This window comes from Poecile atricapillus, chromosome 10, assembly GCF_030490865.1.
Source record: "Poecile atricapillus isolate bPoeAtr1 chromosome 10, bPoeAtr1.hap1, whole genome shotgun sequence".
In the NCBI taxonomy this organism is placed as follows: domain Eukaryota; kingdom Metazoa; phylum Chordata; class Aves; order Passeriformes; family Paridae; genus Poecile; species Poecile atricapillus.
The window spans coordinates 5,778,972-5,803,689 of NC_081258.1; the positions used below are offsets into that span (position 1 = coordinate 5,778,972).

The 24,718-nt window shown below is 50.8% G+C and overlaps 1 protein-coding gene across 1 annotated transcript in view; it reads right to left on the minus strand.

The window, feature by feature from the left end:
- LOC131582759 (hydrocephalus-inducing protein homolog) overlaps positions 1-24,718 on the minus strand; it is a 28,052-nt gene that overhangs the window by 3,032 nt on the left and 302 nt on the right. The window contains exons 2-30 of the mRNA XM_058846227.1: positions 23,573-23,688; positions 22,717-22,964; positions 21,094-21,287; positions 20,816-20,900; positions 20,573-20,719; positions 19,668-19,793; positions 19,296-19,415; positions 19,028-19,162; positions 18,624-18,823; positions 16,691-16,815; positions 15,912-16,113; positions 15,307-15,490; positions 14,850-14,949; positions 14,238-14,356; positions 13,512-13,735; positions 12,571-12,638; positions 11,600-11,829; positions 10,765-10,865; positions 9,539-9,674; positions 8,927-9,091; positions 7,339-7,491; positions 6,291-6,529; positions 5,694-5,949; positions 4,574-4,717; positions 4,263-4,406; positions 3,460-3,773; positions 2,899-3,292; positions 1,584-1,685; positions 687-896 (exon numbers count right to left, since the gene is read on the minus strand). Of these exons, the coding sequence (XP_058702210.1) occupies positions 687-896; positions 1,584-1,685; positions 2,899-3,292; positions 3,460-3,773; positions 4,263-4,406; positions 4,574-4,717; positions 5,694-5,949; positions 6,291-6,529; positions 7,339-7,491; positions 8,927-9,091; positions 9,539-9,674; positions 10,765-10,865; positions 11,600-11,829; positions 12,571-12,638; positions 13,512-13,735; positions 14,238-14,356; positions 14,850-14,949; positions 15,307-15,490; positions 15,912-16,113; positions 16,691-16,815; positions 18,624-18,823; positions 19,028-19,162; positions 19,296-19,415; positions 19,668-19,793; positions 20,573-20,719; positions 20,816-20,900; positions 21,094-21,287; positions 22,717-22,964; positions 23,573-23,688 (4,981 nt within the window). The remainder of the gene's footprint in view (positions 1-686; positions 897-1,583; positions 1,686-2,898; positions 3,293-3,459; positions 3,774-4,262; positions 4,407-4,573; positions 4,718-5,693; positions 5,950-6,290; positions 6,530-7,338; positions 7,492-8,926; positions 9,092-9,538; positions 9,675-10,764; positions 10,866-11,599; positions 11,830-12,570; positions 12,639-13,511; positions 13,736-14,237; positions 14,357-14,849; positions 14,950-15,306; positions 15,491-15,911; positions 16,114-16,690; positions 16,816-18,623; positions 18,824-19,027; positions 19,163-19,295; positions 19,416-19,667; positions 19,794-20,572; positions 20,720-20,815; positions 20,901-21,093; positions 21,288-22,716; positions 22,965-23,572; positions 23,689-24,718) is intronic.

Sequence of the window (24,718 nt, forward strand, 5' to 3'; positions counted from 1 at the left end):
GTGATGGGGGTGTCTGTGCTCAGCTCCTGAGGAGGGAGATGCACAGCCCACTCAGCTGAATCGTTATTAGTGAACACTTTTCTAAAAGTCAGTGCATTTCTAAGAGAGGCATTCCAGAAGAAAAGGCACCTGCATGCAAATATTGGCAAGAAACATACAGGTGACAAGAGAGACACACAGGACAGCACAGACAGGGCCAGCAGCTGGAAATATCTGTGGGCTTTTAACTATAAAGAAGTATAGTGGGGATTATTCTGGGACATTCTCTTCAGCTACTGAAGTGACTGAAAGCCCAGCTTCCTTCCTGGATTATTTTGTGGCTCAAGCAAGAGCATTAGAAAAGAGCATCTCCCTGCAGCTCAAGCTTTAAGAGCAGATCTGTGGAGGGACATCTCAGGGACATGTCCCTCTGGACATCTTCAGTGGGACCCTTGTCTTCCCCAGGAGGCAGTGTTAGGTGCCCTGAAGGGGCTGGTGTGATGTCCCTCGGCCAGGAAGGAAGGGAGGGGTGGAGATGGCCATTTTAAACCAGCTTGGATGCTGGACATAGCTCTCAAAGGTTGTCTTGCAAGCCTCAGAGCCAGCAAAGCAGCTGAGAAGGGCAGAGAGCCTGGGATCGAGGTAGGCAGGAACCCAGTGGCCACGATTCCAAGACAAGGAGCTGTGCCAGGAGAAGCCTGTGGTACCTGCAGCCCCCAGTCAATCTCCTCCACGTCCAGTTGGTAGCTGGGGCACGAAGCCTGCCCGGTCAGCACCACCTCATAGGTGGGGCCTCCCTCCACGTGGCACAGAGCCCTGACACGGGCAACGATGTTGGCGTAGCCAAAGAAGGAGAAGGTGACCAGGTGGCTCTGTCCCGGCTGCAGCTCACCCCACAGTGGCCGGACATCAAAAACCTGGAGGGAGAGGAGGAGAGATCGAGGTGCTGAGTGTGGAAACGGATGCAGAAGAGCAGCTGTGTCTTGGAGTAATGCAGAGTCAGAGCTGGAGGGGCCTATTCCCCAAGCCAGAATCACCCTAATCTCGTCCTAGGTCCATTCCACTGGTCCAGTGGAGGGACCATGAGGAAAATCATCTCCCATAATCACTTATCCGTGAGTATACACTGCATTAAATTAAACTGGAATGTCTCCTGGCAGCAAGAAATTCTCTCTGCTGTGAACTTGTCTTTGGAAACACTTCTCACTGCCTGCAGAAAAGCACCTCAGACTTGCAGGTGGGAACCCCTGGAACTTGGGCAAGGCTCATCTGACTTCTGAGGCTTCTCCCTCTCTCTCTGATCTATGTGCTGCTCTCTCAAGCTGCTATGGCCAAAGTTCCTACAAAAATTTCCTGTCAGCCACTTGATGAGGTAAATGAGAGCAATGCCCCACAGGTGCTGCACAGGGAGCATCTTGGGGCAGCCCTACAAAACATCCCACACGGCCTCTCCAGTGACCAGTTGCTTCAGCAGAGCTTTGGAATGGGTGTGGACAGATGTGAGGCTCCTCTGTGGGCAATGCTGAGGGCCACCAGTGGGACTGGGGGGCCACAGAACAGCTTTCCATACTGGAAACATGGAAGTGAGACAAATTCCCACTTACCTCCTGCATTCCCAAGTTGAGGCGCTTCATCTCTGAGAACTGGCTCAACCCTCTCCTCCTCCTCACTTGCCTCTGAGGCTCCACAGCAGTGGATGGCAGCTCCTGGAAAACAAGCACCATGGGCTGCAGTGAGCAGCGGGCTGCTCTGAGCAAGATCACTCTGCTGCAGGCTCCACCACCTCATCACAGCAGGAGCAGCTGAGAAGGGACCTGGGCACAGATCAGGTGTGAAAATGTCCAGGCCATTGGTCGAGTGTGGGTCCAATCCCACCCACAGATGAGAGCTGGGCTCCCTCTGCACTTCTTACATCAAACTTGCACGAGGGAACTGGGTGCCCCCAGCAGTCAGGCAGGGAGGGTTAGAACTACAAAGTCTCTAAAGGTCCCTTCCAAGCCAAACCATTTCAGGATTCTTGGACAGCCACTTGAATTTCCCTGGTTTATTTGTGCATGCATGGCAACAACCAGGAAAGAAAGATGATTTTATGCTTCTGTCTGAAAACATTCCACCACACTATTCATTGCATCTATAGGGCTTTGTTTCTCCTGATTCAGAAAAACTGCAGAGTTAAAACAACTGGTATTTGTGTGTGAGCAGGAACAACCCCTCTCCTTAATGCCAACACTGGAGCTTTGAGAAACTCTTCTGCTTCCTTACATCTGTTTTTTTTAATTACCCCATGAGCAGTCTCTCTTCCCCATGATGCAGAACAAGGGGCCACTTCCCTCTCCAAAGCACTAATGTTCACCAGGCAAGTTGGCAGATCAAAGGCCTTTCCCCTTGTTTGGAGGAAGAGACAGTGACTTTGCAAAGTCTTGCTTTATAAAAGACAGCTCTGAGCTGTCACTGCAACACCAGCTTTCGGGTGAAGGCAGAGATGTGAGTGCTCTGGCTGGGTTGGGAAAGCGGTCCATGGAGATCAGGACTCTTCATGGCTTGACACACAAAAGAAGATGGAAGCCTTCTTATCATTGTGTAGATTAAGACCACATTTTACATTGTAAAGAAAATACGCCAAAAAAATCCCAAACTCAGCATAGGAGTAGTGTAATATATAATAGTAGTATAATTAATCTAATATATAATAATACTATAATAATAGTAGTATAAGTAGTATAACATATATATAGCAGGATCTGAGTGGGCTTCTCCAAGCAAAACTTCCCTATATCTCCCTCCACAAACACCCCATGTCCAACTGCCACTCTCAGGGCACAGGGCAGAAGGGCAGCAAAAAGGGAGGTTGCATGAGCATGACTTTTTGGTGGCAAGCTGAGGAGGCAATGCAAGTTACAGGTGCACAAGAAAATCTACCTCTGCTTTCAGAGGGTCCTCTGCATCTGCTGGCTCCTGTGCAGGATCCTCCTGGGCAGGATCCTCCTGGGCAGGATCCTCCTGTGCAGGATCCTCCTGTGCTGGATCCTCGGGAGCAGGAGCCTCCTGATCAGAATTCTCATGAGCAGAATCCTCCTGGTCGGAACTCTCATGATCAGAATCTCCCTCAGAAGAATCCTCCTCAGCAGAATCCTCCTGGGCAGAGTATTCCTGGGCAGAATCCTCCTGGGCAGAATCTTCCCAGGCAGAATCCAGTGTTGATTCTGGGGTTTCGGTTGGCTCCTCCACACTTTTAATCTTGGAGTATCTCCTTTGAAATGCTCCCTCCTTCTTTGATGACTGAGGTTTGAATTCAGGTGGTGAAGGGAGGAACCTGGAAAATAACATAACTATGATCATGGACCTGTAGTGGGAGAGAGAGAGATGCCTGCAAGAGCAGCTCCTCACTGGGAGTCTGGTGTGGTGAGCTCAGTAACAGCCACTCCCAAGCCAGGCTGGAGCAGGTCCATGCTCAGAGCAGCTCTGGGATGATGCACATACCTTATGGTGTTCACCTGGCTGTCTGTCAGGAATGACCAGTGGTACTGGACAGGAATTGGGCTGCAGTTGCTCATCTCCATACACAATTCTTGTTCCGTGTCATTAATGATGCAGCCAAAGTCCACAACCTCGGCCTGGAGATGGAGGTTGGGGAAGTAGACTTCTCCCCGAACAGTGATGTGTTCCTCACGAGGATGCCCCACAAAGCGCAGCCTGAGAACCTTCTCTGCCACCCAGCTCTTCAAATCCTTCTTATAAGCTGGGTTAAACTGGATGCAGAGATGAAGTTCCTCTCCTACATCCAGTGTCATGGGCTGCAAGGAGATGAAAAGCATTAAGCACCTTTGTGATCATGTCCCAAGGTCTGACAGCAGGAAACAGTAAATGTTCAAAGTGTGACCCCAGCGTGGGCTTCTCAGTCCACCCTCATTTCTTTACAGGGAGGATCTGTCTGCAGGCATCATGCTCTGGTCCGAGATTCTCTCGGGCTCATGTTTCTGTGCTCAACAGCAATCCAAGGCTGCTGGAGAACTGGGATGCTTTCCAGGAGACAACTCTACTGCATGGCTTGCCCCAGTCTTCTTTCCTGCTCCCCTCTCCTCATGTTTTAAAGCCAGCATGGTTGTTACTAATTCAGATAAGACTTGGATTCCTTCAGCAGCTCTGCTGATGCAGCTCAGGCCAATCCACTGCTGACACTACAGAATAAACTTCTCAGCTCGAGGACCTCCCAGCAGAAGTGCACCACCACATCCCTCCTCTTCACACCCCACTGAACAAGCCCACAGCTTGTTCAAGCTCACCTTGGAATCCGCAGGAAGGGGCTGCTGGTCCCTGTTGCAGATTAGGAATGGCTGCTTCAAGTCCAGCACAATGCTTAATGGCAGCGAACAGGTGTTTTTTAAAGATAAAGGCTTGTACTGGGGCATGAGGATGTCACTGGGTTTCTACAGAAACAGGAGACAAGGGAAAACAACCTCAAGTGGCCATAGACCTTCTTTCCCTTCAGATGCATTTCACAATTTTCAACCCCAGAAGTGCAAATATCTCCATTTACTTCCAGCCAATTGAAGAGTTACACCTTTAAATGCCAGGATGCAATCCGGAGACTTACCTTTTCCACACGGAACGTGATTGCTTTGGTTGACATTTGCACAGATGGGCGAATGAACTTGCAGGTGACATCCACTTGCATGATCTGCTTCTTTGCTTTTGTTTTCCCCACCACAGCATGGCACAGCAGCCGCTCCTTCACCTCCTGCATGAGAGATTCACTTGTCACCCAGTGCGTGCTGGCAGGCCAAACACCCGCACTGCCTTGCCACCCACCCATGGGCCCTATTCCTGTCACTTATTAATAACGACTGTAATTAGGCTCTGCTCTCCTCAATAGCCCGTTTTTCTTTCTGTGCTGCTGTCTATTTATTCTAAATATCTGTGCCCAGGGATCCTGGAGCCAGGGAAGCCATGCCAGACTTAGCTGGCAGCTTCTCTGCAGAGTTTCATTTCCCCTGGAAAGAAAGGTCCAGCCAGGAGAACACCCCCAAACTCCGCTAAAATCTCTCCCTCCGAGTTGCTCTCCAAGGGTGCTGCAAAACCTGGCTGTGTCTGGGACACCAGGGCTGGCTGAGAGACTGGGGCAAGCAGTAATAGAAAAGTTGACACAAGGCAATTTGTCAATTCTAATGATCCTTGGGAACAGTTTCCCGCCTGGATGGACATCGCACTGATCATTAGAGCTGGCACACTGTGTTTTCCCCCTCCAGGACTCAAGGCTGGACCAGCCCTCTGCCCACGTTTGTCTTCAGAGGAAAAGCAATGCTGCTCCCAGACAACTGGGCCATTCACAGGGCTTTTGTTTTACTCCCTGCTTCCCTGAGAAGAAACACATGACCATAGCTTAATGTACTTCCTGCCTAGGCTTCTAGTCTAAGTGCAACTTCTTCTCTTGGTTTCCTTTCTGCCTCAGCACATGACAGCGCTAACCCATTTGCCCGAAGGAGCAACACTTCCTTCAGCCTGCATTTTGGGATCAGCAAGTTGGGTTTATGGGAGCTACAGAAACACAAAAGAGCCTTAGCAACTGATGGTGGCCAGCAAGGAAAGCAGCCAGCCTTACAATACTTTCTTGAAGTCACTTGCTCCCTGTCCCAGGCAGATGTCAGGCAGCTGCAGAAGAAGCCACAGTGGAGGGGATCACATAGGGAAGGCTCAGCCCTTGGCAGGGGCCTCACCTGGACAGTGCTGGAGCAGCCTTCCAGCACCATCTCCACAGTCTGGCCTGGCCTCAGGTCCGTCATCAGCGGCCGCAGCTTAAACACGGGGCTGCCAGGTCTGGGGGTCTGGGAAGCGTCTTTACTCCTACTGCCCTTGAGGGCAGGGGGACGAGTATTCTGCCGAAAGGCGTGGAACCCTTCTGTGCTCCAGTACAGCTGATGCGTTTGTCTCCCTTTGTTGGTCATTTTGAACTTGTAGCAGCAGGGAGTGAAGCTAGAAGAGAAGCAGAGATAGAAAATGTCATGGGAGCTGCTATTTGCCCGTGATCACTCAGCCTCAGCTTCACCCTGATGGCACTCCCTGACTGTACCCTCTTGCAATAAAACCTCTGCCCAAAAGGCTGCCCAGGCTCAAAGCTTCAGCCCTGCCAGCTCTTTCAGCTTTTCCATCTCTGAGGCTTTCCAGGATATCCAGTGACTCTCAGGTGATATATTTCTAAAGGAATTCCTGTGGCATCAGGGAAACAGAGCTGGGAGCTTGAGTATTGAAAGATCTAGCCTGAAGGACTTTGGAAGAACTGTTCTTCCAAAGAAGGAGAAGTCAGAGTCTCCTACCTGAACTGGGACTTCAAGTCGAGGGCAGGAACCAGAGGCTTGTCAGTGACAATTGTGGTGCCAATGCCCACAGCCTGGACAGAGATGGTGGTCGTAAGGCTGTTCTCAATGAACACCGTCACGCTATCCTGGAATTTCTTTGTGTCGTTCAGGTTTGCTATGACAGCAACAAGCAGCTCACTATTAGGTGCCACCACCCCTTTATTGGGTTCAACCCTCCAGCAGGAGCGTTTCCCAGCCTGTAAGACAAACCAAACACAAACTTAGGATAGAAACCATGGACCCTGCTCTGCCCTGAGATGCAGGAAACAGGAGGGCTAAGGAGATGAGTTAAAAACCATAAGTGTTTAATTTCCCTAAATGTAAGCTATGGTGTCTGGCAGCAGCAACTCTCCAAGAGCTTATACAACCTGTATTTAAGCTTCCTTTAACAGACCCACATCATCAGCCTCGTTTTGCTCAACCCAGAGGAAGCTCCCCCTCAGGAGAAGGGTATTCCCCCTCCTGCTCTCTTTGCAGTGCTTGCCATGGGAAGCTCTTTACCCTCTCCTGGCTTCCTGACAGTGGAGCTGCATCTGCACAAAGGCTCAAGAGCAGAGGAAGCCAGGACTGCTCAAATCCCAGCCCAGCAGCCACACAGCTGGAGGACACTGCTGAGAGCCTGAAGAATAACTCTGCAAAGCCAGCTGAGCAAAACCCCAAAGTCTCCTTTTCCCATGGGTCCATCAGTGCTTCAGCCATGGGTCAGGGCTGGCTTTAACCAGCTCCAGAAGTTGAACCCACCCAATATACAGAAGATATAGAAAAAAGATATAGAGATAGAGATAGAGATAGAGATAGAGATAGAGATATAAAGAAGATATAGAAGATATAGAAATACAAAAAGATATCCAGAAATCTCTTTTCTACGCTGTTTTCAAGCCTCTCACAGATGTCCCCTCCAGGGACACAGGAGCACATCCCACTCAGCCCCAAGCCAGCACATAATAAAAACAAGTCAAGGTCTACTCCAAACCAGCACTCTTCCCTGGAAAACAGCCCCACTTACCATCTCTGCCCGGAAGATTGCAGGAATGGCACTCTGATTGGAGAGATGGAGAGTTTTGACACTGTCTTGTACGACAGGGATAGTGCCAAAGTTTATCTGCCTGGGATAGACATAGACAACCGGTCCCTGGCCAACGCACTCCAAATGGATTACCTGTTCCAGGAGGAAGGGAGGAAAGATCAAAAAAAAGACTCAACAAGGAGAGTTTTAAAAACTTAGCCAGCTCTTAGAGCATTCCTAGACTGGGGATAATTTGTCAGTGATGTTGACTGAAACAGAAAGCCTGGAGTGAGCGTGGGGTCTGCAGCGACCACACCTGAAAGCCACAAGCTCCCATTATCAGGGACAAAGAACTGCTGCTTGCCATGCTTGCTTCTTCACACCTCCTCCACACTGCTATTTCCTCTGCCCCCTGCCTGCTTCATTCACTGCTCCATCTTGCCCCAAACCACCTTCCCAACTTCTGCTGCTGCACAGCCATCCTTGAACACTAACTTCTTTAACATTCACAAAGCCACACTGGTGAAGCCAGCACAAGTCAGAAGCAAAAGCAGGCTCCTCAGAGTAAACAAGAGGAGAGTTAGCTGCCTTCAACTTGTGCTTATGTGTATTCTTCGTATATACGAGTAAGAGGCATTAATTAGTAATTGCATCATTCAAGGCTTATAAAAACACACAAAGCCTTCATCTGCAGTATTCTTAAAAGGGACAAGAAAGCCCTGTTCACCAGCGTTACAGGCAATGCCACCCACAGGAACAAGAATAAAAGCAGATGGCAACTTTGTCCTCGGTGTTATTGCTACATACACACACCCACGTCCTGCAGCACTGCTGGCTTTGCTGGGGTGCTGATGGCACAAATCAGACTATTTAGGGATGAAGAGCATCCTTGTCTGGCAGACAGGGCCTATAGTTTGTAGTCACTCTTGCTCTTATGACATATGCTTCTTTTAGGGCTCTTTTAGAATCTTCTTTAGAATCTTCCTTAGAATCTTCAGAATCCTCTTTTAGGAGGCTTTAATTCAGGAATTGCTTGTCTCATCCATTTGCAAACTTGGTGGAAAAAACAAGCAAAGTCTGTGCTCCAGATGCAAGTTGTGCAGACATTCAGATATTTTTGGCTGGCCTTTTGTTGAGGAGATGTGATGGATGGTTCTCAGGTCTGAGGGCTTTCAGAGAAGCCTCAATCCAGCTCTGCACAAAACATTCCTTCAGCATGGTCTTGTACACAGTGCTTGCTTTAGCAGGATTCAGGGGTGTCCCTGTGTGATCCTGAGCAGTTGTAATGAAGCAGCACTTGTGTCCATCTGATAACACGGCAGAGTGTGAAGGACTGGTGTGTGTTTCAGACCGGGCTTGTTATCCCACCTCCCAGACTTGTTACTATATGCTGGGTCAGGCACTGAGATTGCCACCTATGAGGCTCCCACCTTTCCTCTTTTCTAGGCATAAGCTGCTGCTTGTGCCACCAATCCCTGCTGCCCTTGTCCACACCAGCCATAGGTGACAAGTTCCTGGAAGAAGCCCTGCACACTTTACACCCCAGTGGCACGAGTTGCTCAAGGCACACATCTCCCCTCGCTCTCACCAGTGGGGATCCTTCTCTCCCAAACACGGCCAGCTCAGCAGGGATGTCGCACTTTCCCAGCACCTGGGCCTCGAGTGTGATTGGGATCTCCACCGAGCTGTGAGCCTTGATAATCCCAGATGGCTCAGAGCTGGAGTACCATGCAGCAGCTTTCTCCTTGTTTTCCTAGATGGGGCAGAATCAAAAGCAACTTCAGAACTGAGGAAACTTTAAACTCCTTTACATCCACTACAGGAGCAACTCACACACACTTGTAAAAATTCTCAGGAGAAAGCAAAAAGGCAAAAAACAAGATGCAAGATGGACGTGCTGAGCACCCCCAGGGCGTCCAAAAGTTGCTGCATCCACACACACCCACTTCTGTGCTGACAGCCTCCTTGCATCAAATTTTCATTGCCCTCTAAGCTCTCCCATTTGAAAGCAAGGCAAAGACAAGAATAGAAACACCTTCCTCACGACCTTAAACTGCTTCCTAAAGTGTGTATTCAGATTCCTCTTCTTAGAAAGGCTTTAGGTTTGAATAGAAACCAGCAAGGTCTTGCCCAAACCCTTTTATTCCCTAATAACCCCCTCAGTAACAGCTGAGGAGAGGAGGTGCATGCAAGGCCAAACCTGAGGGAGAATACAGTAGCAGCCAGGAAAGTCACTGTCGTTCACAAGGGTCAGCTTCTCCTCGTAGGGCACCGTTAGACAGCAGTGATCGAACTTCACAACAGGGTCGAGCACTCTCAGTGGAGGAACGATGCATCTGGGCAAAGAAATGACCCCAAGGGAATTAGTGATACTGGCAGCATTGAGAACTTCTGTCAATAGTCCTACAAGGACTTCAGAGCTGTCTTAGCAGTTTTGCTTCTTCTTTGCCCAAGGACACTTTCAAGGACCCCCGTTACCGTCCCAGCCTCCATGAGCTCTGGGGGAGCCTTTCAAACGAGGACCAGTGCCCACCAAGGCTCAAGGAACACAAGACTCCAGGGTATCAGTGAAAATGTCTCACTTCTTCTCTATGGCACTGTTGTCCTGCCTGAGAACTGAGTCATCTCTTCCAGCAGAGGAGGCCACAAGGCCTACAGAGTGGGTGATCAACTTCTTCCAGTTCCTGCAGCTCCCTCAGTTCTTTAGCCCACAGATCTCAACACTGACAGTCCCCACTGGCACTTCCTTGACAAAACTTCAGCCCAAGCACTGACTGCATGGCTCTGCCTGGGAGAGGGAACAGCACCAGGGAACTGCATCCCTCTTGTCACTAAACTGATGCCCACAGCAGCACGGCAGGATGGGATTCTGCTGCAGCAAGAACGACTTCTGCCCTCAACTCAGATAGCATTACTCAAAAGAGCCAGAGGGAAGCAGTGAAACGTGAGCTCACCTGCCACATCAAAGACTGTATTCCCCCTTGTAAGGTCTTTTGCCCACCCCACTCCTGCCATCAGCCTCTTCCCCACTACACGTGCACTGTTGAAGCGAACCAGACCCAGATCTCAGCGGGCTGCTCTCTGTGTCCCAAACCAATGCTGCAGGGTGGTCACAACCCAGCACAAGCTCTGCACTTGTAGGAAGGAGGACAGGCAAGCCTTGGCAAATTTCTTCCACCTCAAGCACCAAATCCCAGGCCCACAATTAATGTTATTCCTAGTCCCTTTAGAAAAAGGCCTAGAGCCAGGCCTGGCTGTGAGCAGGGGAGCATCTCACCATGGGCTGCTTTCCTAGCACTGTCCTCATGTCTAGATAGGCAGATCCAGCTCATTTAGCTGCACTTCTCCTTTGGAGCTGCAGCCAGGCAGCGTGCTGGTGCTGGATGCACGAGGAAAGACAAGCAGCTGCAAGGAAAGCCTTGGTACCTGGCTGTGAGGGGCAGTGCAAACACCTTCTGGCCAACACCTTCCACGTCCATCACCATCTCCAGCTTGTACTCTCTGGCCGTGTTGGAGCACAGAGTGACCTGGTAGAAGAGAAAAGAAGTGCAGCAAGTATTTACTGACTCCCAGAACCTCAACACCCATGTATGGTGTCCCCCAATCCTTCTTCCATGGTACAATGAGACAAGATTTTGCCTTAATTCTTCTGCTGGTCCATAAGTAGAGCACGGTCTTTGGGAGTAACAAAAGCCTTCTGGCAATACCAGATTGGTTGAAGGCACTAGTTTTTCCCCTGACTGCAATGACATAGATGCAGAAGAAGTCTTTTGTCTTGAACAGAACGAGTCCAGCTTGACAGCAGGAAGCTGAGGGCAAAGTGTGGCCCAGCAGGTGCTGGGAAGTTCATGACTGCAGAGTATTTTCTGTCCCCACTGAAGATCCCTGCAGTCAATACAACTCATCTGCTCCCCAGGAGAGGAGAAACGAGATCAGGAAGAAAACTGCTTTTGACAATGCTATCTCTCTCTTTAACAGCAGCCTTCTGTTTTCATCCTTCCTCTGCCCACTTTCAGTCAAAGAAATCACTCTCAAAAACACAAGAATGGCTCCAGTACTTGACCATCTGGTACCTGATTTCAGCTTGTGATTTTGGGAACAAAACAGTGCTCCTTCAGGAACATCCCGAGTTACCCAGCTGACAGAGGCCTCAGGCCAGTGCAGATCTCTCACTCACACCGTGCTCAAAGCTGGCATCAGAACTAAAGCCCTCCCACACCCCAGTGAAGCTTCAGCTCCACTGGCTTGACTCTCCCCATACCTTGATATCCATGGATCCCAGGGCACGGACGGTCCCTCTGCAGGGACGTATGTTAAATTCCCTTGGCTTCATAAGACAATCGGATTCCTTCCCCCAAGACGGGCTAGCGGGATTGAGACTAGAGGCGTTGATGCTGGGCTCTCCAAAACCGTCCCCAGGAATGTGGAGGTGGAAGGTCATGGGTACCAGGGAGGTGTTGAACAGGCAACACTGCAAGGTGCGAGGAAAACCTAAGAAAACGACATAAAGATCCATTTAGACATCAACATCTCATGATTCCTGGTGCGGATACCCTGGTAGGATAACTGTGCTTGGAAAATCCGGCACAGTGTCATGGATTGGCTGGCCAGCTGTGTGTGGAGGAGACATCTCCCACAGCCTGCTTCCCAAGAGTCATTTGAACACAGATGGGGAGGCAAAAGCAGCTGCAGACAGGGCTTCTCCATGCCCATCAACAGTGATCACTGCACGCTCCAGCAGTGGCTCCAGCAGGGAAGCAAGAGAGGCACAAAAAGGACAAACGGCACAAAACAGGCACGAGAGAGGCACAAACAGGATGTCACAATCCCAAATGCCACCAGGGTGACCAGGTGCAGACAACAGTCAGCAGCACAGTTGAAAGAAACAAAACAGCTGCCCCCAGCTGAAGAAGCCTTAGGAATGAAATCAGATGAAGCAGGATGCATCTGCTATTGCAGAACCAGATTCCTGCTTGGTGCCTTTTTTTATTGTGCCACTTATTCAAAAGGAAACAAGAAGCGGCCAATCAGCAATGCTGACTTTCTATTCCCTGGGTCCTGTTTGGTCTCACGATGGCAAAAGGCTACCCGAGGCACCAGCAGCCCTGCAATTAACACCCTGAAGAGGCTGTGGTGGAGGAACAGGAGTGATGAATGCTCTTATGTTCAAGTGCTCCATTTCAGCTGCACACAAAGCTCTCACTCTCTGGTGCCAGCCCAGGGCACACTCACCAAAGGAGACATCACCGAAGTGGAGGGCGGGCACATCAAAATGGAAAGTCGGTGGTATGACACAGCCCCTGCGAGGACAAAGGCAGAGAGGCGGTGGCTTTGTTAAAAGCAATTGCACAGAATGTCCTTAGGGAGGGGGTGGATACAAGCTGCTGTCAGAGCCACCCCGGGTTTCAAACCAACCCAGCACCCTGTGCTCAGCACAGCACCCACGTGGAAAGGAGGCAGCCAAAGCAAAGTGGTCACCAGCTGACAGACTGTCTGCAACAGGCCTTCAGGCTGCTGTGGTCCAGAGAAGTGAGTTCTGCTTCTCCTGTCGTCACTTTTCTTCTTTGTTTCCCACCTCTACCCTTTGCTGAGTGAGGATTTTACCCTTTGCATCCCTTTGGGATGATGCCCGTGTCCTTGGGACATTCCTGCTGCACAGTTCCCTGTCTCCCAGCCCTTTCCTGGCTGTAGAAAGGAGGGACTGGAGCACTCTCTGCACAGGACTTGGGAGCACAGCTTGTCCCCCACAGCATGGCCATGACAGGTGAGGTGAGGCTGCTGCTGCCCATTTGGGATGGATTATGAGCAGAAGTTTTTAAAAACACTGCTGCTGCTGCAGAATCACCCAGGCTGGCCCATCTCCAAAGCCCTGGGAGCCTTGCTGGGTGTTCAGGTGGGACAGCCCAGAGCAGCTACTGCCCAAAGCTGATCCATCCCACTGCCTGCCACAGCCTAAGCAGGAGACATCCCTGCAGGGAGGAGTCTCTCCAGCTCCCGGGTACCCACACAGGCCAGCAGGCACCCCCACACTAAAGGGGCGCCAGAACCAGAGCCAAGATTAAGACCTCAGGTAACACCTTTTTTCTCTGCTCCACCACTTAATGAGGAAGATGGGAGATATTACCCAGAAACAGCTACAGATGTGCCCAGCAAGCTCCCAAAGCCCTCCTCACCTGATAGTCAAGGTTGCAGGCTTAGGGGCTTTAGTCACACGGAAGCTGAATTCTTCCTCAAAGACCCCCAGGATGGTGGTACAGAAGGAGATCCGGATGACCTGGAGCGCATTTGGTGCCACGATGCCCTCCTGGGGCTGGAAGGTGAAGCAGGAGCCCATGGCTGTGCTTGGAGGGGTGAGGCTGAAGGGAGCCTCAATAGGCCCACTGTTAAACAGGGCTGCCTGCAGCAGCAGGAAAGCAAAACAGAAATACATGAGGAATCTGCCTCTCTCCCAGAAGTCAGAGTTACTTTTGAACTAAACGATTAACACCTGTAAAAGGCAGAAGATGCCCTGTGCTGTTGCATGGCAGAAGCCAAAAATTACAACTTGGAAATACAACGTTGTATGGCTTTGAGTTTTGCATGCAAAGCAGTCATAATTTCACTGCAACACAAGCCTCTGAACATGCAGCTTTTTGAGCCAGTGTTGCTTTCATGTGTCAAGTGGTTTTGCAGGAAGCCTCCCAGCTGATCTCCAAGGAAGGCTGCCCAAAAGAAGGGATTGGGGTTTCATGAACAACAGACACACCTTTCTGAGCCCATCAAAAAGATCCAGCTTCCAAGAAAGACCCCAAATTTGACTAAAGCATCACAATGGCCCAAGTTGCTAGGAATTCCACAGGTCCACAAGGCTCACTGCTGCCCCAGGAGCCACCAGGAACCCTCCCACACCTGCTGCTCACCTCAAAGCGGTTGTTTCCACTGACAAAAATCTCCCCAATGTCCACTTCCTTATAGTAGAAGTCGAGCTGGGGCCCGAGTCCTTCCCCAGTGAGGACCAGGGGCAGCCTCTTCTCACAGCCTGAGGAGAGATTTCTATTTCAGTACAGCAATTCCTTCCACTGTCCTGCCTTCTCCAGGCTGCCTTAGTGCTAGTCCCTGACTCTGAGCTGCATGGGACCAACTCCTGACGTCCCAGGCAAAGATATGGATCCTTCTGTTCCCTCAGGAGATATGGTACATCCACAGAGACCATCCTTTCCTCTTTACCCCTATGTTGGTAGTGGAACTTCAGGAAGTGCCAGAAATGTTGCCCTTCCTCCTTCTGGGTGCACTTCAGAGAGTGCTTCTCAAAAGGGAGGAGGAGCTCACTAAATACAGGCAGCATTCTCAACAGCTGAGAGGGAAAAATTCCAGAGAGAGGAGATCCCCTGGAAGCTGCAGGGACTGGGGATGTACCAGCACTGCCCTGCTGACCACGGACCCTTGCCAGCAGTTCTGCAGGAGCCCAGTGATCTGGGGGAGTGTTTGCACCTCACCTTCGCTGCACTGACAGGCAGGGGAAGGAGCTGTACCTGAGATATCACAGTAAACTGTTTGCTTATAGACCCGGGCCTCCTGGGGCTTAAAGAACACGCTGATTTCAGCTGAACTGTTCGGCCCGATCTCGCCCTCCTAAAGCAGAAGGAGACAGCAAAACATTTATCTTCAAACATCGCATTTCTTGTTTTCAAACACAGTCCTGTAAGCTGTTATTTAGAGTGTCAGTGACAAGCAAGGAGTGAGTAGCACTCATCAATAACACTAATGACAAGAGTTTGGAAGCTTTAGTCAGGCTTCTGCTGCCTGCCAGGAGCCCACAGGGCAGAAATGCTTTTCCCAACCAGCTCTCTGAGCTCACCAGAATCACTGTGACTTGTCTGTTGGCACACAAAGCCAGCTGAGGCAGGAATCAGTCAAGTGACCTTATTCAGGGATGAGGGGGAGGAGGAGGAAGAGAAGCAGGAGGGGAGGTTCTCAGCCATCACTCACCTTTGGCTCAAGGGAGAAAATGTCATCCTGGAACAGCATGGCATCTCCTCTCACCTTTGCCTTCTCACTACAGAAGCTGCGGAGGAGAAGGGCAAAGCGTTCTCGGCGACTTGTCTCCACTCCACACTCCTTCAGCAAATCATACAACTCGTCCTTTTTCAGTTGACAGAGCCTGTGATACTGCCTGCAGCCACAGGAGAGACAAACCCAGCAGGTTGTTTAATAAGCCACAGATTTGCAGGGAGAAGTGGAAGTGCAGGAGCAGCTCCTCCGCAAAGGGCTGTCCCTGAGCTGCGGGGTCCCAAATGGATCAGGGGATCACTTGTTGTTCACTGCACACTCTACACTTGCAAGCTCAGGAGAGGTTTCCAAAGCCAGCAGCCCTCAGGAGAACCCCCTGGCTCAAAGGCTCTGCCACAGCTGAGGGAGAATGCACCAGCCACCTCAGGTGGCTTTTCCTGACACACAACTGCTTGCAGGAGACAGGTACAGATGGGATGGTTTACTTACGCTAAGCCATTCAAAAGCACCAAGATCTCCTGGAGCCGTGTGTTAGCTTTACCCTTGGGCAAGGTACATCACTGAAATGGATCTTTCAAACCTACCTCAGCTTCAGCTGCTCCTCCTCTCCCTCAGTATCAGCAGCCTTCAACTGGAAGCGGGCTGTGATATTACTGAGGTTGTGGATGAGCACAGTCGTTCGGTTGGACAGCGTGACAAAGGTCTTATCAAATGTCACAGTGCTCCTGTCCAGCCTGATGGGGACATCCACAGCTCTTCCATGAAGGCTTGTGTGGGTGGCTTCACCTGGAACAAAGTAAAGGGGAGTCTTTGCTCAACTCACTGGCTGATGGAAGCACAAGGAACAGAGCAAACCACGGGTGACAGAAGGAAATGTCACAGCTTTTAGCTGAACGGGCGGTTCCATGGATCAGCACATTTATCACAACCTGGGAGCTGCATGTGCACAGCATGAAGATGTCCCGGACAACCTGCCAGCATTTCACCCTCTAGAACAGACCCCTACCAAAGGCTCCCTCATTTCCAGAGCTTTCAAACCTTTATTATTCCCAACCAACTCCTGGGATTCATCTGGGCTCAGACTTTAGTACCAAGCCCACCACCATTCCTGTTGCAGGTGTTTCCCAGGTGAGATGCAAACAACAAATATCAGACATGCTCTCTAGAAATGACATTTATAGGGAGCTCAACAATGATCAAGATGACAAACTAGATGGCTACAAACGAGACAGCGACAAAATGAACACCATGAAAACTCTCACCTTTTCCTTCTTTAAACCCATGGCCACATCAGCCTTTTTGCTTAGAAAGGGCTCTGCTCTGAGGGATTCAGAGAGTGCCCTGTGCAGTGCCCAGCACTCACCTGTGTCGTAGTGCACCACCAGGGACGCGCAGTGCTCGCCAGTCTTCAGTGGGTGAAATTCCACTGTCACCTGCATGCTGTCACCAATGCCCAGAGCTCCCATGGCCGGAATGACAGAGAAAGGGCTGCAACACAGACATACCAGGACTCTTGGGGGAGGCTTGGGGATGTTATCTCTAGTGCAGTCCAGTTCACTTCTGCTCGCTTGTGCAAGCAAAGAGCAAAGCAACCACGGCAGCAGAAAACAGGACAGGATCAGAAACAGCTACTGACTCTAGTGTGAGGAGATCCAGCTGTCAGAGGATCCTGTGGGATAAAATGACCTCATCTCCCCCATACTCTGCATCCAGCTCTCTCCAGTGAGGCTCAAGGTCATTCGCATCTTGCTTACTTTCATCAGCCATCAGCTCCCCTTATTGACAGAGCTGGGCAAAAGTTATGGCCATGAGGATACCAAGGACCAAGTACTCCAGACATAATTTAGAAACAGAGCTGACAAGTGAGCAAAGCTGCCAGTTTTGTGACCAAGGCTCTCAAAGCACCATTCACCTGCTCTTTTGGTAAATGCTGTGTGCAAGGAGCCTGCAATCCACTTCAAGTCCCATGGTATAGTTACCTGCTGTAGCCAAACATTCTTCTGTTCACTGGTGCCTTAACTGCCATTTTAAAATTACTTGATTTGGGGAAAATTGATCTCATTAAAATCCGCCTCCCACCCCAAGGAAGACAGAAAAATTACTGCTAATTGAATTGCGTCATCTGTCTGCTAACACCTGTTGCAGGAAGAACCCCAAATATCATGTAATCTTAGCATATATTACTTTTTAGTGATGGTGTAACAGCTGAAGTCAAACAGCGTTAACTACTCTAATAAATCCAGTCTGTTAGGTTAAAGCAGCCATTACTCCATCTCTCTGCTGAAAATATCTGTACAGAGTCAGCAGATCACAAGCTCCAGCTTTCCCTCTGTCGCTGCACGCAGGCTCTATTTCATCTACTTCAATATTTAATTCCTGAAGTTCAGAAGCTCTTTAAATCCCTATCAAGCAGGATCCAACGTGCTCTGTAGCACTCAATAGAACAGCTGGCAAGCACATTGCTAAAGGATACCAGACGTTATTGGGTATTTATTTTAGTGGTGACAAAACAAGATCTGGAAATTCCAGAAAACAACTGTGCACAGATTCACAAGTTCCTGCCCCCATACTTGCACAGCCAAAAGCAGCAGCCTGGTTGAACAGCATCTGAGGAGCCTGCTTAAACAGCTTGGGCAGGCTTTGGTGGAAGCTCCTATCAGACCCTCCTGTTTCACAGCAGAAAAGTCAATTTGCCTTTTGACCTCTGTTTTGCCAGGGAAAAAAATCAAAGCCACTCAGGTGAGACAGCAGGTCTGTGGCTGCATTCCTGACCTCAGCTCCTCCAGCAAGACTGCTCAACTTGCCACCAGCCAACTGAACTGCTTTCCTTGCACATACGGTGTCCAAAATGCATTAGCCTCTCCAGTTCAGCCAACAGGAGAAACAGTGATTGTCTTCTGACACCGACAGGAACAGCACAGGCTGTCCACAACACAGCTCAAATGGGGCCTCTCATGACAGGACCACTGGGCAGCCACGTGCCTGTGGCCTCCCAGAGAATGGGGCTATTTGGCTGACAGTGGGGAGTAACCATTTCAGAAGCTGCTTGTGCTCAGGAGCGTGCAAGCCAGCTACTAACATGTTCCAGCACCCTCCAGGAAATCTGGGACAGAGGAAGCTCAAAGGCTGCATCGTGCTTAAAACATGAGATGTAACAGCAACCCCCGCACGTCCTGCCCATTTCCAGCCAGGGTTGCAGGGCAGCAGCTCTGATGCTTCAGGTTCCTTTTGTTGCTCTTTCCCAACTCTGTTATCATCCAAAGGTGTTTTGCACAAGGACAGATGAGCTGCCTCACCTCTGGGTGCTCAGCTGGTAATGAGCTGCTCGGTTACCGACATTGCGAACCAGCAGAACCTTCTGAGCGCTGCACTTGACTGGCTGCTCTGAGAAGTCCAGCTGGTCAGGGAAGCCCAGGATGGCTCGGGCACCAATGGCCCGAATTGGTACAATGAACTCTTCCCTTTCAGTGATGCAGGTGACCTGGTGGAAATAATCCTGCAGGAAGAGAAACTGTCTCAGCACAGGACATTTATCCCCATCCTCAGCATGGGCAAAAACTATCTCCCAGTTCTGGATCCAGTGCAACTCCACTGAAAGCATCCTCCACAGTCCTCAAAACCCAGGCCAGATGCCCTGAATCCAGCCTTGCAGGTTGACTTTCCACTGAAGACACCAATCTCTTGGGACCTCCAGACTCACTTTGTTCTGCTCAGGGGTGAAGAGGATGCGGACGGTCGTGGAGAGGCCCGGTGGCACCTTGCGGCAGGCATCATTGGGGCCCACCAGCTGGAAATAAGGTGAGCTCTCCAAGGTGACCTTCAGCACATGAGGAACCTGCAGCAAAGACATGGAATGATGCTTTTGCCACTTGGGGAGACAGGTGGACATGCCCTGGGGCCATCCTTAACCACCCTTCTCCACTGTCCTCTTCCCGCACAGTGCTCAACCTCCGCGTCCCAGCACTTGCCTTGTCCATGTTCCTCAGAACCAGAGGCACTTCACAGACCTCACCAGGGGTGTAGTTCTGGAACACCACCTCTGGTGGGCAAGGCTGAAATGAGCTCTGCTCTGGGTCAGCTGCCAAGAACTGCAAGGAGAGGCAAGAGAGAGCAGGGAGAGGTTCAGCTGCTGGGAGGAAGATTCTGCACTGCTGCCCAGTGAAGAACAGACTCTGTGTGAGTACATCTGCCCAGCTCACACTGGGCAAACAGCGGCTCTTCCACCTCTGCCCTGGGCTGATCAAAGCCTCCGGGACAACCCTGAGCAGGCTCAAGCCAAGCTGCTCTTTTGGTACCCTCCTCAAATATCACACCAAACAGCACGGGCAGGGAAAGGCTACCTTCTGATGGGAGGTCTCATGCTTGTCTTCAGGCTGGACAATCTGAGGCAGACTCAGCTTCTTAGCTATGGCCAGCCTCTGCTTGGTTGTGAAAGACATCTCCTTCTGGAAGGCAGAGGGAGTCAGCTGAAAGGCAAAAAAACAGCAAGAGCCTCAGAAGTGCCCTTGTTCGTAGAGGCTCTTCTTGTTCACCTGCTACTGGTGAATACTTTGTGATCACAGCCACTAGGACAGTGAGGTGCACAGGAATGAGTCCAAGTTTTAGTTCTCTCCATTAATTAACATTTGCTTTCTCTGTCTGGGCTCCCACAGCCCTCCACAGAAGAAAACAGAGGGATCTCCTTGACAGAGCCTCAGCAGCAGGGCATCTTCAGTCAAGTGAGCTCCAGACAGCCAAGGGACCTTTGTGGCCCTGACTCCAGTGCTGTCTGCAGGGCTGGATCTGTGCCCCACGCAGGAGATGAGAGAGAACAGCTGCTCTGGAACCTCTGCTGCTGGCACCAGCCGTGTCTCTCCAGGCTTTGGGAAGAGTTGGAGCTTCCCCCCCGCCCACATGCCCAGGTGCCCAAGGGCACACGTTGGCCACAGCAGCACAGGTGAGTGTCCAGCCTGACAGAAGGAATTGCTGTGACAAAGGGCAGGGAGAGAAGCGCCTGCTCAGGGCTCCAGCTGGACATTGGTTTCACTTGGCCCCGGTGGCACAGCCAGGGAAGACACTGGAGTGTCCCTGGAGCAACACACGGTGTTCCCAAGTGCACCAGGACAGCCCCCAGCAACAGGAGCACGGCACAGAGAGCTGGGGAGGGCTCTGCAGCCTCACAGTGCTGCTGGACAACAGGAGGGGCAGGGAGAGGAGGGACACCAGGGGCGTTTCCAGCCTTAACACAGCCCCAGAGGGTACTTACATTAGCAGGCTTCAGTTTTTCCCTCAACAAAAGACGAGGTGCCGGTGTCTCTTTTGGGAGTCCAGATGCCGTTTTTGAGGGAGGATGAGGAATATGAGAGCTGACAAGGGAAATCAGATCAGCTTTAAGTAAAAGGAACAGCACAGGCTGTCCACAACACAGCTCACATGGGGCCTCTCATGACAGGACCACTGGGCAGCCACGTGCCTGTGGCCTCCCAGAGAATGGGGCTATTTGGCTGACAGTGGGGAGTAACCATTTCAGAAGCTGCTTGTGCTCAGGAGCGTGCAAGCCAGCTACTAACATGTTCCAGCACCCTCCAGGAAATCTGGGACAGAGGAAGCTCAAAGGCTGCATCGTGCTTAAAACATGAGATGTAACAGCAACCCCCACACGTCCTGCCCATTTCCAGCCAGGGCTGCAGGGCAGCAGCTCTGATGCTTCAGGTTCCTTTTGTTGCTCTTTCCCAATTCTGTTATCACCCAAAGGTGTTTTGCACAAGGACAGATGAGCTGCCTCACCTCTGGGTGATCAGCTGGTAATGAGCTTCCCGGCTACCAGTACTGTGAACCAGCCGAGTCTTCTGGGTGCTGGACTTGACTGCACACTTGGAGATGTTGTCTGGGATGTTAAGGATAGCTCGGGCACCAATGGCCCGAATTGGCACAGCTATCTTTTCTGTTTTCGTGATGCAGACAAGTTTGTGAGAATAATCCTGTGGAAAAATAAAATAGCTCAGGACAGAGCATTTAGTGTCATCCCCATGATAGAAGAAAACCCATTTCCTATAACCCTTCAAGGACATTAATTTACCTATTCCACCCCAAAATGAACACTAAGTTCTGCTAATATGTCACATTTTAAAGGCACCAGTGCACTTTGCAAAACCCATCTTGGTGGCATTAAGCTTGTTGTGTCACTAGGGTCATACAGAGAAATGCCCTAGGCCACAACTTTTACTGTAAATTTTAATGACGATAAATAATTCCCAAGTCCCTTCTAAGGAACATGGAGCTAGGGAACACAGGCCATTCCTCTTTAGGTTTCTATATTCCCACTGTTTGAGAACAGGACAAAGTGTTAAACTGACTTTAAGCAGCAAAAGGAAGGTGAGAAAACAGCTGCACCCAAAGAGATCCGGCACCGCTGGCCTGGTGTAGAAACATCAGTTGGCTCAGAACTCCCCTCTAACTTTGCCTCTCCAAGCAGGTCACGAGAAGAACCGTGCTAAGAGGTAGCAGGATGCTGTTGGAAAGAGCCTCTCTTTTTTTCCCTGCAAGGCTTCCTCCCTTCCCTGCCATGTCCTGAACCCTTCTGTATGAACAAACCTCCAGATCCCAGCATTGGCCCTCCAGATCCCAGCACTGGGATCAGACTGGCCAGGGCCTCGGCACTGCTGCTCAAATCTCCACACCAAAGCACGTTTGGCACAGAATGGGTGCCAGTTGACAGAGCAGCCACAGTGACAGGCATGAAGACAGAGCCACAGCAGTGTCACTGCCACAGGCTCTGGGCTCACAGCTCTGCCTGCAGGTTGTACCTGCCCTACACCAGCTCTTTCAGCAGGTGTCCAAGTCCCCTGCAGCTCACCAAGCTCCTGCTAAGGGCACCTAGAGCTCAGTGTGCCTGTGCCAGGCTGGGCTCACAGGCACAGCACAGCCTCTGCCCTGGCCTTGCAGCTGTACCTTGGTCACTTGTGCTGTGGGACAGCCCAGCTGCAAGGCTGGAGAACAGAGGGGGCAAAAAGCACCGTCTTTGCTCCAGCCCAGGGTGAGGCAGGGAAGCTGTTGCCAGTCAGGAAGGAGGAAAGCTCTCTGTGCTCTTCATTCCTCTAGTGTTTTCCATAATAATGAAACCCTTCCACTGTACCTAGAGATGGCCAAACATCTCTCAACACCCCCCTGTCATTTTCATCCTGTTCCCTGTGCATCTTCCCTTGGGAATGCTCAGGAATGTGCAGGGAGGGAAGCAGGGCCTGTCAGGCCTGGCTGCAGCCCCTGACAGCACGTGCCAAGGTGAGCCTGGCTGCAGGCTGCCTGCCCCCAGCCTGGAGCCAAGCTCACAGCATGGAATGGGCTGTACCAGAGTGCAGGGAAAACAGTGGCTTTGGAGATAATTGTGTGTTTTGGCTCCTCCAGTCTCACCTTGCTCTCGTCAGGGGTGAACTGGATGCGCACACGGATGGTCGCGCCTGGTGGCACCGTATGGTACGCATCACTGGCGTACGCCAGCCTGAAGTGAGGTGATAACTCCATGGAGATCTTCACCGGCTGGAGAATCTGCAGGGAAGACATGAGACAATGATTTTGCCGCTTGTGGAAGCAGGACGAGAGGAGACCTGTCCGTGCCCTGGTGACATCCTTCCTTGATCCCTTTTCCAGAGCACTTTCAGCTGTGGAGGTACAGGCACATCATTCACAAGGGTGAACTTGAATCCCTTCTGACTGGGTCATTTTGGCCAGGGGCAGTAGGGCAGTGCCTGGTGGGAAGGAAGGGCCCAGCAGGTCAGCACCAGCAGGATGGAGACAGAGCACCTGCACCAAGTCATCTGCATATTCAACAAGGCCAAAAACCTGCTGGCTTCTGCCTGCACACAGCCATGCAGTGGTGTTCCAGACAGGGGATGTGCTACCTGAAAGCAAAGCAGCACATTATCCTGGGGGAAGGAAGAAATTCCCTTCTAGCAGATCAGGTGTGGGTAGGGCAGTTCTGGGGGTACAATCAGGCAGGCAGACCAGTAAGAGAGGAGACCAAGCACTGTGGCCTCCCTGGGAATAAAAGCAAACTTGAAAAGGCAAAGAAGGACAAAGAAAGACAATCCCTAAAACAAGGAGATGGCAAAGAAAATTTAAATGGGCAGTAAAGCAGCAAGGAAGAATCATAAAACCATGACAGCACTCAGCTTGCCAAAAGAGACAGAAACACAGACAGGCCGTGCCTATCGACTGTGGGCTTCAAAGGCATCTTCTGCCTGGAGAAACATGACCAGCACTGACTCACCGTGTGGTTCCAGAATGAAAACCCAGTCTTGGCTCTCCAGGGGCTCTTGCTGCCTGTGCAGGCGAGCTGGGCTGCTGGGCATTCCTGCCTGCAGCCAGCAGGCCAGGTTCTGCCCTCTGGGATACACAGACACAGCAAATGTGCATTTGCTAGCACATAGATGTCAACCCCTGAGCACCAAAATGCTCTCCAAAGGTCTAAACCAGATCATTTTGACTCCCTCCTGGCTCTTCCCACCAGCCCACTCTTGGCACAAGCCTCATCTGAGAAAATGTTTCCCCAACTGAAATTCAAATGGTTTCAGTTTTTGAATGTGGAAGTGGAACACAACTGCTGACATTTTTCAACTTTTCCCCTCTCAACACTCTTGGGAAACTGCAAAACAATCACAATTGCTTCAAGTGAAGGTGAAATCCTCCAGGAGCACATGGCTTTGGATGTGCTGTGGTTCTCCAAAGGGAAAGCAGAGCACCATGTTGCTTTTGGAAAGCCTGAGCAGAGCTGGATGAAGCTTAGCAGGAGCCTGAAGTGGCACCTAAAGGCCTCTCACTGCTTCTGCTGCATCAGTCTGACTCCAGGGCTGTTTCACAACACATTTCCTGCAGTACCAATGCCATTAGTGATAAGTGACTCCAGCATAAAGTGGAGAAGATTCAGCCCCTGAGCTTTGATATTGAGCTGCACAAAGGGAGCCAAACAGGCTGAGGGAGGCAGAGATTCCTACCAGGACCCAAGGAGACACGGGATGTGATATAGACTCAAGGCAAAGCATGAGAGCAGGTAAGAACTGTACAGCCCTCCACATTCCTATCAGTACAGAGCTTTCAAGGGAAGGAAGATCCTTTGGGATAGATACCATCCATGCATGGCCAAAATCATGGGAGAATTCCCTGCACAACAAGATTTCCACCATCCTGCAGAACAAAGGTGCTGAGACATTTTCTTCTGGATGTGCTGCAGCAGATCACTTGCTTTGCTGTACACTATGGGAATTACACCACTCCCCTCTTCCAGCACAGCGTTAAAGCTCCACATCCCAGCACTTACCTCGGTCTTATTCGTGAGAGTCAATTCCATCTCAGAGACCTCATGAGCGACAAAGTTCTGAAATACCAGCTCTGATGGGGAAACCCGAAACAAGCTCTG